Source organism: Myotis brandtii, unplaced genomic scaffold (assembly GCF_000412655.1).
Source record: "Myotis brandtii unplaced genomic scaffold, ASM41265v1 scaffold604, whole genome shotgun sequence".
In the NCBI taxonomy this organism is placed as follows: Eukaryota; Metazoa; Chordata; class Mammalia; order Chiroptera; family Vespertilionidae; genus Myotis; species Myotis brandtii.
In genome coordinates this window covers 1,221,464-1,232,552 of record NW_005370286.1, presented here as the reverse complement: position 1 = coordinate 1,232,552, position 11,089 = coordinate 1,221,464, and the positions used below count along the sequence as shown (strand labels likewise).

Below are 11,089 nucleotides of genomic sequence, written 5' to 3'. Positions count from 1 at the left end.
AAGAACAGAGGATGCTTTTGCCCAATGATGCAGAGCAGGGATCAGCCAACCAGGGTCTGAGGCCCATAGCTGGCCCTCAACCTGGTTTTGTTAACAAAGTTTTATTGGAAACAGCCAAGAGGCCTCGGCACAAGCCCACCCTTGTCACCATCGCTCCTTTCCGAGAGGAATTTTGGAAGTGGGCTGCAGCCCTAAGCCCACGGATCCAGCCCCACCCCCGCCCGGCTGCGCTCACCAGCTCATTCCTCTCTTCCGACAGCAAGGCGTTCCGGTCCTCGAGTTTCCGAATGATGGCGCTTAGCTCTGCGATTTTAAGTTGGAAACGCCGGGCATCCTTTTCATCCAACTGCTGTTCCTAAAACAGAAATCAACTGCAAATAACTGTTCGCAGATGCAGACGGAGAAACTTGCAAATCCCAACAGCGTGGAGACCAGAGCACTTTCGAGTCTTGATGGCTGGAGACCCTGCATGGGCGGTGGGCGAGGGACCCTCCTAGGGGCTGGGGCGCCGTGGTGGCAAGCCATGAGATGGGACAGAATGCAAGAGCAGAAATGTCAAGAAAATGCAAATGTGGAAGGTGAGGGCATGCAAATGCAGGTACCCGGACCACAGCGAGCCCAGAAAGCATTGGAACCAGCCCACGCACACCTCAGTCTCTGCTGTCTGCACCCCAGGCAGGGTCTGGCCCCCAGGCAGGGTCCGCACCGCAGGCGGGAAGTCACCTCCCTAGCATTCTAAAGTGAGCTCAGGTAACGACATTGGACTAACGACTCTCAAAAGCTGCTTCCCCAAGATTATGTTTCTGAAAGGTCACTTTGGAACTTCAGGCAAAAATCTGTGACAACATTTTAATTCAGTTTGAGAGCCTCTGGGGTTCGCACAATCTATCGGGGATCATGCCAGGGCAGGCGCTGTCTGATTCAGCTCAGCCATGTATAATAGGATTATCAAATGTCACTTTCTACCTTAAATGTCACCGTCCTAGGGCTGGCTCAGCTCACACTGGGTTTTGTCCTAAAGCAAACGGGTGCCCAAAAGGACAGAGGAATGATTCCTCATTCAGCAGGTGCAGGAGAGGCTAGGGGCAGACTCAGACAGACCTCGGACCTCGTGGAGGGTCCTTGGAATTCAGACCCTCCCCTCCCCCCCCGCCCCCGACTTCCCAGGACCACCCAAGAGGGCTCTGAATGAGGAGCGGCAATGAGGAGATGAGTGGCGTCATGGCCGGGCAGCTGTTGGCCCTGTGCCATCCTGGCGGGCCAGGGAGGAGCAGGAGTGTCCCGGTTACATGAAAAGCGGGGGGGCGGGCAATGGGTGATGTGAATGGTGAAATCACTGCACGGGGGTCAAATTCAGGATGAGGGGAGCAGGGAGCCGGCCTTCCCGGCAGAAGGTAAAGCCTGTGTGTGGACAGGGAAGCAGCTGGTGTCCCACCAGCCCGGGACAGGAGCCAGCACCAGCCAACACCAGGGACCCTCGTCAACCTGGGGGTCCAGTGGCTCAGATGGGCTCCAGCGGGAAGCCCAAAGTTTTGGGGGTCCACGGCAGGGGGACCATGTGAAGGCAGGGCTACACACTACGTTAACAAGGAAGGAAGGACAAAGGCTACCCGCCCTCTTGGCCGTGCCAGAGAGCCGAGGGGCCCGGGGCCTGGCTGGCGGGCTGCAGGCACAGTTGGGGTTCCAAGGGTGGGAGGGCTCTGGCCCTGGACACGGGCTCGGCCCCCTGAGGAGCTTCCTCGCAGGGACACGCAGCTGAAAGCGTGCGACGGGGAGGTGCTTACAGGGCTTCCCGAGTGGTCTGAGGCGTCTCCTGCACCGCTTGCATAAGGAAGTTCCCGTCTGGGGCTGCCCAGGTGCCGATCAGCCTCTTTGACCTGGGACAGCTGCTCATCTAGAGCCTCTTTTTGGAGCTGCAGTCTCTGCGCATGCCCGGCTTGAATCCCTAACTCTCTCTCCAGCACGAAGACTGCTCTGTCCTTAAATTTTATCTCCTCCATCTACAAGGAGAACAGAACACAATCACACAGGCAGGCAGGATGCAGATCTGTTACCATAGCAACAGGCAGAATGCACAAGCATCAGGAGGGGTCCCCCCCAACACAGGGCAGCCCTCCCCACTCTCCCTGTGCTCAACCTCCTAACAGCTGCGAGGAGCCACCTGCCTCCCAGCCCCTCCTCCTGGCGGCCATAGGTGCGACTGAGGCCCAAGGTGGGCTGCCCTCAGAGGGGAGGGCAGAACCAGCCCCACCACCGCCCACTCCTCAGACACGCAGACGCGGGTGGCATGGGCATCATTACAAACGACGCTAGATTTGCAAGAAGACTCAGTTTAAAATGTATTTCAAACAACAGAGCAGGATAGGGCGTCTCGTTGCTTTGCGCGCTGTTTAAGGTTACAGTAAGCTAATAAATCAGCCGTCTGCTGAAGTCAGCTGGGAAACAAAGAGATGAGACGTCTAATTAGCCCAGATCGCAGCATTCATGGGGAAGCGGTGAAGTGAATAGAAAAAAGAAAAAGAAATCCTTAATTGCTAAATTCCCATTTACTGGAACTCACAGAAATGCAGAGGCAACACAGTCAATTAGTGGAAACAGAGAGGCCAGTGAAGAGAAAACCAGATTAACACGCAGCTATATCCTGTGGCCTGACATTTCCCCTCTTAGAGATACTTTGCAAACATCCTTTTCTTTCACCAGGAAACAAGGAAATCAGTCTCTGCTCACTCATCCCACTTCAATCCGCTGCTTCAGAGGGCGGGCGGGGTTTGATTTTTTAACGATGGGAAACTCACTTTAAGATCACAGTGTCTCCCAGGGGGTCCTCCTAAGGCCCCGGGACTCTCGCATGCAGTGTCTCCACTGAAAATTCTCAGCCAAGGGCACATTCCTACATCTTCTACTCCTGTCATAGTCACCTGCCGCTTACCCACGGGGACACGTTCTGAGAAATGCCTGGTTAGGTGATTTTATTGTCCTGTGAACATCACAGAGGCACATAAATCCAGACAGTACAGCCTACTGCTCACCTGGGCTACATGGTACAGCCTACTGCTCACCTGGGCTACATGGTACAGCCTACTGCACACCTGGGCTACATGGTACAGGTACAGCCTACTGCTCACCTGGGCTACATGGTACAGCCTACTGCTCACCTGGGCTACATGGTACAGCCTACTGCTCACCTGGGCTACATGGTACAGCCTACTGCTCACCTGGGCTACATGGTACAGCCTACTGCTCACCTGGGCTACATGGTACAGCCTACTGCTCACCTGGGCTACATGGTACAGCCTACTGCTCACCTGGGCTACATGGTACAGCCTACTGCTCACCTGGGCTACATGGTACAGCCTACTGCTCACCTGGGCTACATGGTACAGCCTACTGCTCACCTGGGCTACATGGTACAGCCTACTGCTCACCTGGGCTACATGGTACAGCCTACTGCTCACCTGGGCTACATGGTACAGCCTACTGCTCACCTGGGCTACATGGTACAGCCTACTGCTCACCTGGGCTACATGGTACAGCCTACTGCTCACCTGGGCTACATGGTACAGCCTACTGCTCACCTGGGCTACATGGTACAGCCTACTGCTCACCTGGGCTACATGGTACAGCCTACTGCTCACCTGGGCTACATGGTACAGCCTACTGCTCACCTGGGCTACATGGTACAGCCTACTGCTCACCTGGGCTACATGGTACAGCCTACTGCTCACCTGGGCTACATGGTACAGCCTACTGCTCACCTGGGCTACATGGTACAGCCTACTGCTCACCTGGGCTACATGGTACAGCCTACTGCTCACCTGGGCTACATGGTACAGCCTACTGCTCACCTGGGCTACATGGTACAGCCTACTGCTCACCTGGGCTACATGGTACAGCCTACTGCTCACCTGGGCTACATGGTACAGCCTACTGCTCACCTGGGCTACATGGTACAGCCTACTGCTCACCTGGGCTACATGGTACAGCCTACTGCTCACCTGGGCTACATGGTACAGCCTACTGCTCACCTGGGCTACATGGTACAGCCTACTGCTCACCTGGGCTACATGGTACAGCCTACTGCTCACCTGGGCTACATGGTACAGCCTACTGCTCACCTGGGCTACATGGTACAGCCTACTGCACACCTGGACTACATGGTATAGTCTACTGTTCACCTGGGCTACATGGTACAGCCTACTGTTCACCTGGGCTACATGGTACAGCCTACTGTTCACCTGGGCTACATGGTACAGCCTACTGTTCACCTGGGCTACATGGTACAGCCTACTGTTCACCTGGGCTACATGGTACAGCCTACTGTTCACCTGGGCTACATGGTACAGCCTACTGTTCACCTGGGCTACATGGTACAGCCTACTGTTCACCTGGGCTACATGGTACAGCCTACTGTTCACCTGGGCTACATGGTACAGCCTACTGTTCACCTGGGCTACATGGTACAGCCTACTGTTCACCTGGGCTACATGGTACAGCCTACTGTTCACCTGGGCTACATGGTACAGCCTACTGTTCACCTGGGCTACATGGTACAGCCTACTGTTCACCTGGGCTACATGGTACAGCCTACTGTTCACCTGGGCTACATGGTACAGCCTACTGTTCACCTGGGCTACATGGTACAGCCTACTGTTCACCTGGGCTACATGGTACAGCCTACTGTTCACCTGGGCTACATGGTACAGCCTACTGTTCACCTGGGCTACATGGTACAGCCTACTGTTCACCTGGGCTACATGGTACAGCCTACTGTTCACCTGGGCTACATGGTACAGCCTACTGTTCACCTGGGCTACATGGTACAGCCTACTGTTCACCTGGGCTACATGGTACAGCCTACTGTTCACCTGGGCTACATGGTATATAGCCTACTGCTCACCTGGGCTACATGGTACACCCTACTGCTCACCTGGGCTACATAGTATAGTCTACTGCACACCTGGACTACATGGTATAGTCTACTGTTCACCTGGGCTACATGGTACAGCCTACTGTTCACCTGGGCTACATGGTATATAGCCTACTGCTCACCTGGGCTACATGGTACACCCTACTGCTCACCTGGGCTACATAGTATAGTCTACTGCACACCTGGGCTACATGGTACAGCCTACTGCTCACCTGGGCTACATGGTATAACCTACTGCACACCTGGGCTACATGGTATAACCTATGGCACACCTGGGCTACATGGTCTAGCTTTCTTCCAGATGCCATTCATACACTCCTTGGTGACACCACCCAAGCTCAAGCAATGCAGTCACAGACGTTGTGATCCTTCCAGAATTACATCAGTGTCTTCTCAGCATCTTCCTCCATTGCAGCAGTAGCTTGGGCAAAGGTCCTCCTCAGGTAACAGGCCTGAAAAGCTGCTATAACTCCTTGATCCACGGTTTGATCAAAGAGGGGGTGTTTGGAGGGAGAAGCACCATGTTGATATTGGATGAAGATCACCAAGAAAAGGAGGATGTCCAGGAGCATTATCAACCATAAGCAAATCTTGAAAGGTATGTTGTTCTCCACACAGTGCTTCTGCTGGTGTAGCAATTCAGGAAGGCGTCTCGGAGGAGGAGCCGGGTCCTCCTTCACTTCTCGTTGCTCCCATAGGAGACCTGCAGTAAAATGCCTGAAGGCCCTGGATTCTCACTGTGCCCAATCACAAAGGGATTTGATCTGTAGCCCGTAACATTGCCCCCAAACAATGTCCTTAAAGACCTTGAACCCTGGCATCCACCTGGCCTCCTTATGGGTGAAAGTCCTTTCAGGCATCCGTTTCCAGAATCGGGAGGTTTCATCCATATTGAATATTTGCTCAGGGGAGTAACTGTATTCCTCCTCAATCGGGTTATCTAGAGTTTCCAACAATCCTCAGCTGCCTTCACACCAGCATGCGCAGACTCGCCACTCACTCTCACGTTACATAATGAGTAACGATTCTCGAATCGCTTAAACCACCCAGAACTAGCAGCAAATTCAACACCGTAGTTGGATCCAGCCTGTCCTTTCAACATCACAAGCCTTTTGCTTTGGCCGCGGTCATCATGGTGCGCAGAGGGATGCATGTTTGCATCTGGTCTTCAGCTCAGGTCACTAGAAGTTTCTCCATGTCTGATATAGGCCCTTCTGGAATCTTGGTTAGTCCCATTGCTTCAATTAAGCAGATCCTTCAATTGCCTCCATCACTTGGTTCTTGTTCATGATCGTAGCTGTGGTGGAATGGGACGCGCCTGACTGGGGAGCAATAACCATCCTGATTTTCCACCTTCGTGTCCTTAATCCCTTTCCTTTTCTTTCCAGGGCCCCCACCTCACCTCACCACCAAGAACTCCCCCTGCCTCACCCCCTCACTCCCAGTTATAGGAGGTATAGAGAAATGGTAGGGCCCGGCTGGCATGGCTCAGTGGTTGAGTTCGACCTATGAACTAGGAAGTAGGTCACAGTTTGATTCCCAGTTGAGGCACAGGCCCAGGTTGCAGGCTCGATCCCCAGTGTGGGGTGTGCAGGAGGCAGCCAATCGATGATTCTCTCTCATCATTGAGGTTTCTATCTCTCTCTCTCCCTCTCCCTTCCTCTCTGAAATCAATAAAAATATATTTTTAAGAACATTTTTATTAAATTCATTAGTTAATGAGGGGACAAGTAAATGTTGCAGCCAATTTGAATGAGGATTTGATCTAAAGAGAGTTGTGCCGCCAGCCTGGCAAAGACCATTTGCAGTGTCTGAGGAAGAGTCATTTGTCCATCTGTGGACAGGAATGGCTGCATTGCTAAAGGTTTCCTCCAGGTAAAGGTCTGTCTCTGCAGAGTCTAGATCAAAGACAAAGGTCAAAGGTGAAGGTGCACATGGTGTGAGCTGGGACAGCCCTCAAGCATTCTTAGAAAAGGAGACGGAAATCTTCTATTTCTTTTCTTGCTATTTCAATCTTCCACAGTTTTTCCCTGTAGACTCCACAGTCAATTTGGGGACTCTCCTTTATTTATCATTTTTTATGTTCTTTCCCCGAACCGTCCCCGGTATCCACCCTGGAGATGCTGGGTCCCCAGGGCCATTTCTGGCCAAATTTTCACTCAAAGCGGAAGGGAAGGAATGGACTTGTTCCGTGCCTGCCTGGCTCTGATATCAGTTTTCTGTGAGCTCAGCCAGGCCCCCCTCCCCAGCCGAGGTTGTATGGAAGAGTCAGGGGCCAAGAAAGGTCCAGTTACTCTTGAAGAACAAAGCTAGAGAACGCTCCTCCAGAAATCAAGACGTATTATAAAACGGGAATAATTTAAAAATGAGCTCGAAGAGGAGCTGTGATAGAACAAACTAGAAAGCCCACTCATATAATAATGAGGTGGCCCTGTGGATTGGGGGAAAGGTGGTCTTTTTCATAAGGGCTGCTGGGACAGTTGTATATCCATGTGGAAAACATATAACTGGACCCCCACCTTACAGCGCACACACACACACACACACACCTACAGCCCAGGCACGGCAAACACCTATGCATGAAAGATAAAGTTCTAAAAAGATAACACTTCATGGCTCCAGAATAAAAGAATTTCCTAAACAAGACACAATAAGCACCAGCCATACAGGAAAAGATCAACAAATTAGGCCACGTTAGAATGTAAAGTTTTAGATCATAAAATGGCACCACCAAGAACAGAGAAAGCTAACCCAGTGTGAGGAAGGGGCTTGCATTTTAATATACATTTTAGAATCAGCTTCAGGAAAGCTGCTGGGATTGACAGGCGTTGTTTGCTCCTTATATTAATCTGGGGAGAAATGCCATCTAACAATGCTGAGCTTCCAATTCATAACGTGGAATGTCTATTTAATTGTTCAGTTCACCAGTCCATGAACATGGAATGCCTATTTGTTTATTCAGCTTACCAATCCATGAACATGGAATGCCTATTTGTTTATTCAGCTCACCAATTCATGAACATGGAATGCCTATTCGTTTATTCAGCTCACCAATCCATGAACATGGAATGCCTATTTGTTTATTCAGCTCACTTTTAGTTTCTCTCAGTCGTGTATTGTAGTTTTCAGAGTTCAAGTCTTGCACATCTTTTGTTAAACTTCTAAATATTTTATTCTTTTTTATGCCATCATGAGTGGAATTTTTTAAAATTTAATTTGAATTGGATGCTCTATCCACTGAGCCAAACCGGGTAGGGCGAATTTTTTAAAATTTAATTTGAATTTTTTGTTACTGCTACATAAAAATACAACTGATTTTTGCATATTGATCTTGTGTCCTGAAACCTTGCTGAAGTCATTAAAAAGTTCTTTTGGGGCCCGGCTGGTGTAGCTCAGTGGTTGAGCGTCGACCTATGAACCAAGAAGTTTAGGAACCAAGTTCCATTCCTGGTCAGGGCACATGCCCTGGTTGCAGGCTTGATCACCAGTGGGGGGCATGCAGGAGGCAGACAATCAATGATTCTCTCTCATCATTGATGTTTCTATTTCTCTCTCCCTCTCTCTTCCTCTCTGAAATCAATATATATGTGTGTATATATGTATGTATATATACATATATTTTAAAAAGAGGACGCTAAGGGGAGGATCTAACATCTGGGAGGGGACAGGTCACCACCCCAGTAGTTCTCCCGAGACACTGCCCACACCCATAAAAGGCAGTTCCCTCCATTTGGGTATCCATTTATTCCCATGATACCTGGTCAATGTAATTTAGGGAGGCCTGGAGTGTGGGGGTGGGGGGGGGCCAGAAGAGGGGCTAAGATGGAGGAATCTGAAAGTGAACGCTTAAGCATGTTTTTGAGAATTTGGAACAAATACCAGGAGAATCTGCTAGAGCTGCCTGTGGGGCGTCTGTGTCAGGGGTGAGGGACCACAGGAAACCGCTGGCTCTGTGTCAGCCTTCAGTTAAGGAGATGAGGCCACCTGTCTCCTATGAACACTGAAGCCAGTCGATGAATTAAAGGGTGGTGTGGGGCTGGACAGCGGTGCTCACGTGGCACCAACACAGGGCTGGGGGGTGGAGCCATGGGGGAGCATGGAAAGGGGACGCTCTGGAAAAGGAAGGTCTGGGGCCCCCGTGCACACACTGTGGCAGAGTGTGTCTGCCTCACAGCGCTCAGTTCCCCTCCGGGCCATGGGTCCAGAGGGATGCAGCCCTTCTGGGACGTTCAAGGCGACAGCACCGTTTGGAAAACAGAGCCCCAGGGAAGTAGGGGCAGGTGGCCTGGGTGCAGGGCCAGGCTGTGCCCCATGGAGGGATATCCAGGGTCCTGGGTGTCACCAGCAGAGCCAGCCGGGTCCTGATGAACCGCACACTGGGACGTGGGGCACGCCTCTAACGCTGACCTCCATTTCCCCAAATCACCAAGGAGGTCCCGGCTCCAAGGGGTGAGGAGAACCGGCACAATCCCTCAGGATTCCTGAATATTCTCCGACTCCCCAGCCCTGGGGCTCTGAGGACACTGACTCCACGGGGCCTGCCAGGGGACACGGTCTCTGACCACGGGATGCACAGGTGCCCATGCCTGACCTACAAGATGGTAACTTCACGCCATCAAGCCTCAGACATGCACAGGGCACAGGGACATCAGGATGGCCTCAGGGACATGCCACCACCCCCTGTCCTCGTGGTCTCACCTCTCTGGACCCAGTGAGCTGGACAGACAGCAGAGCCCGCCCAGTGATGGAAGAAGTGACTGTGCCAGCAGAGCACTAGCCCTGCATGGCTTGCAGCCCAACCTGCACTCTAAGGAGGGGAGGCTTTCATGACATTGCAGGCATCCTGTTCTGGCCCAAACGAGACCCAGGATGTAAAGCTGGTTGGAGAGGGGCAGAGAGAGGACCTCTGCCTGCCAGCTGGCCCTTCTGACCTATCCTCGCATCCGCATGTCCCCAGGACCAATAGTGATGGTGTGAGTGCCCGTGCCCAGAAGCAGGCCCACCACTGGCCGCCCCCCTGTCCCCGGTCCCTGGTCCCCCTGCCTTCGCCGCCCCCTCCCCTACCCACCACCTGCAGCCCACGTACCAGCCTGCGGATCTCACGCTCACACTCCTTCTTGATGCGGGAGATCTCCTCCTGGTGCAGGTGGTACACGCTCCGGATCTCCGCGGCCTTGATCTTGTCGGCCTGCATGACCATAGTCAGCGCCTCCTCCACCTGCCGCTTGGCCCCCTTGAGCTCCAAGATCTCCTGCTGCATTTTCACCTTCTCCACCTCGAACCCCTTCTTGGCCTCCTCCTTGGCCTCGGACAGCAGCCCGGTCTTGACCTTTTCGGGGCCGCCGTCGCGCAGGGCGTGCAGCAGCGCCTGCAGCCGCTGGTTCTCGTTGTCCTTGATCTTGATGACGCGCAGCAGCTCGGCCTCGTGCTGGCGCAGCAGCGTCTCGCGCACGGCCTGCAGCTCCTTCATCTTCTCCTCGTGCAGCTTGCTCTTCAGCTCCGTGAGCAGGACCGCGTTCTTGTGCTGCTCGTGCTCGCGCACCTGCTTCAGCTCCTGGTTCTTCTCTCTCTCCACCCGGCTGACCTGCAAGACAAGAGCGAGGCTGGGTCGTCCCCGAGCAGCCCCTGTACTGGCCAAAGTCTGGACACTGATTTTACAAAGTTTTGTTTGCAAACTGGGTTGCTGCTTCCATTCGAGAATGTCTCCTTAAAATGCAACTGAGCCCTAGCTGGTTTAGCTCAGTGGATAAAGCGTCAGCCTGTGGAGTGAAGGGTCCTGGGTTCGATTCTGGTCAAGGGCACATGCCCTGCTTTCGGGCTCGATCCCCAGTAGGGGGCAAGCAGGAGGCAGCCAATTAATGATTCTCTCTCATCATGGATGTTTCTATCTCTCTCTCCCTCTTCTTTCCTCTCTGAAATCAATTAAAATATCCTATATAACAAAAGCCTAATATGCTAAGTGTCTGGTCGTCCAGTCGGCCATTCAACCAATCAAAGCGTAATATGCTAATGATATGCTAAGGCCACTCAACTGCTCGCTATGACGTGCACTGACCATCAGGGGGCAGATGCTCTGACCAGTAGATTAGCTTGCTGCTGGGGTCCGGCCAATCGGGACCGAGCCAGAGGGCCGGACATGCCCTGGAGCCCTCCCGTGGTCCC

General features: G+C 52.7%; 1 protein-coding gene across 1 annotated transcript in view; it reads right to left on the bottom strand.

Moving 5' to 3' along the window:
* JAKMIP3 (Janus kinase and microtubule interacting protein 3) overlaps positions 1–11,089 on the bottom strand; it is a 29,591-nt gene that overhangs the window by 15,558 nt on the left and 2,944 nt on the right. The window contains exons 2-4 of the mRNA XM_014550553.1: positions 10,014–10,511; positions 1,785–2,000; positions 236–355 (exon numbers count right to left, since the gene is read on the bottom strand). Coding sequence (XP_014406039.1) covers positions 236–355; positions 1,785–2,000; positions 10,014–10,511 — 834 coding nt within the window. The remainder of the gene's footprint in view (positions 1–235; positions 356–1,784; positions 2,001–10,013; positions 10,512–11,089) is intronic.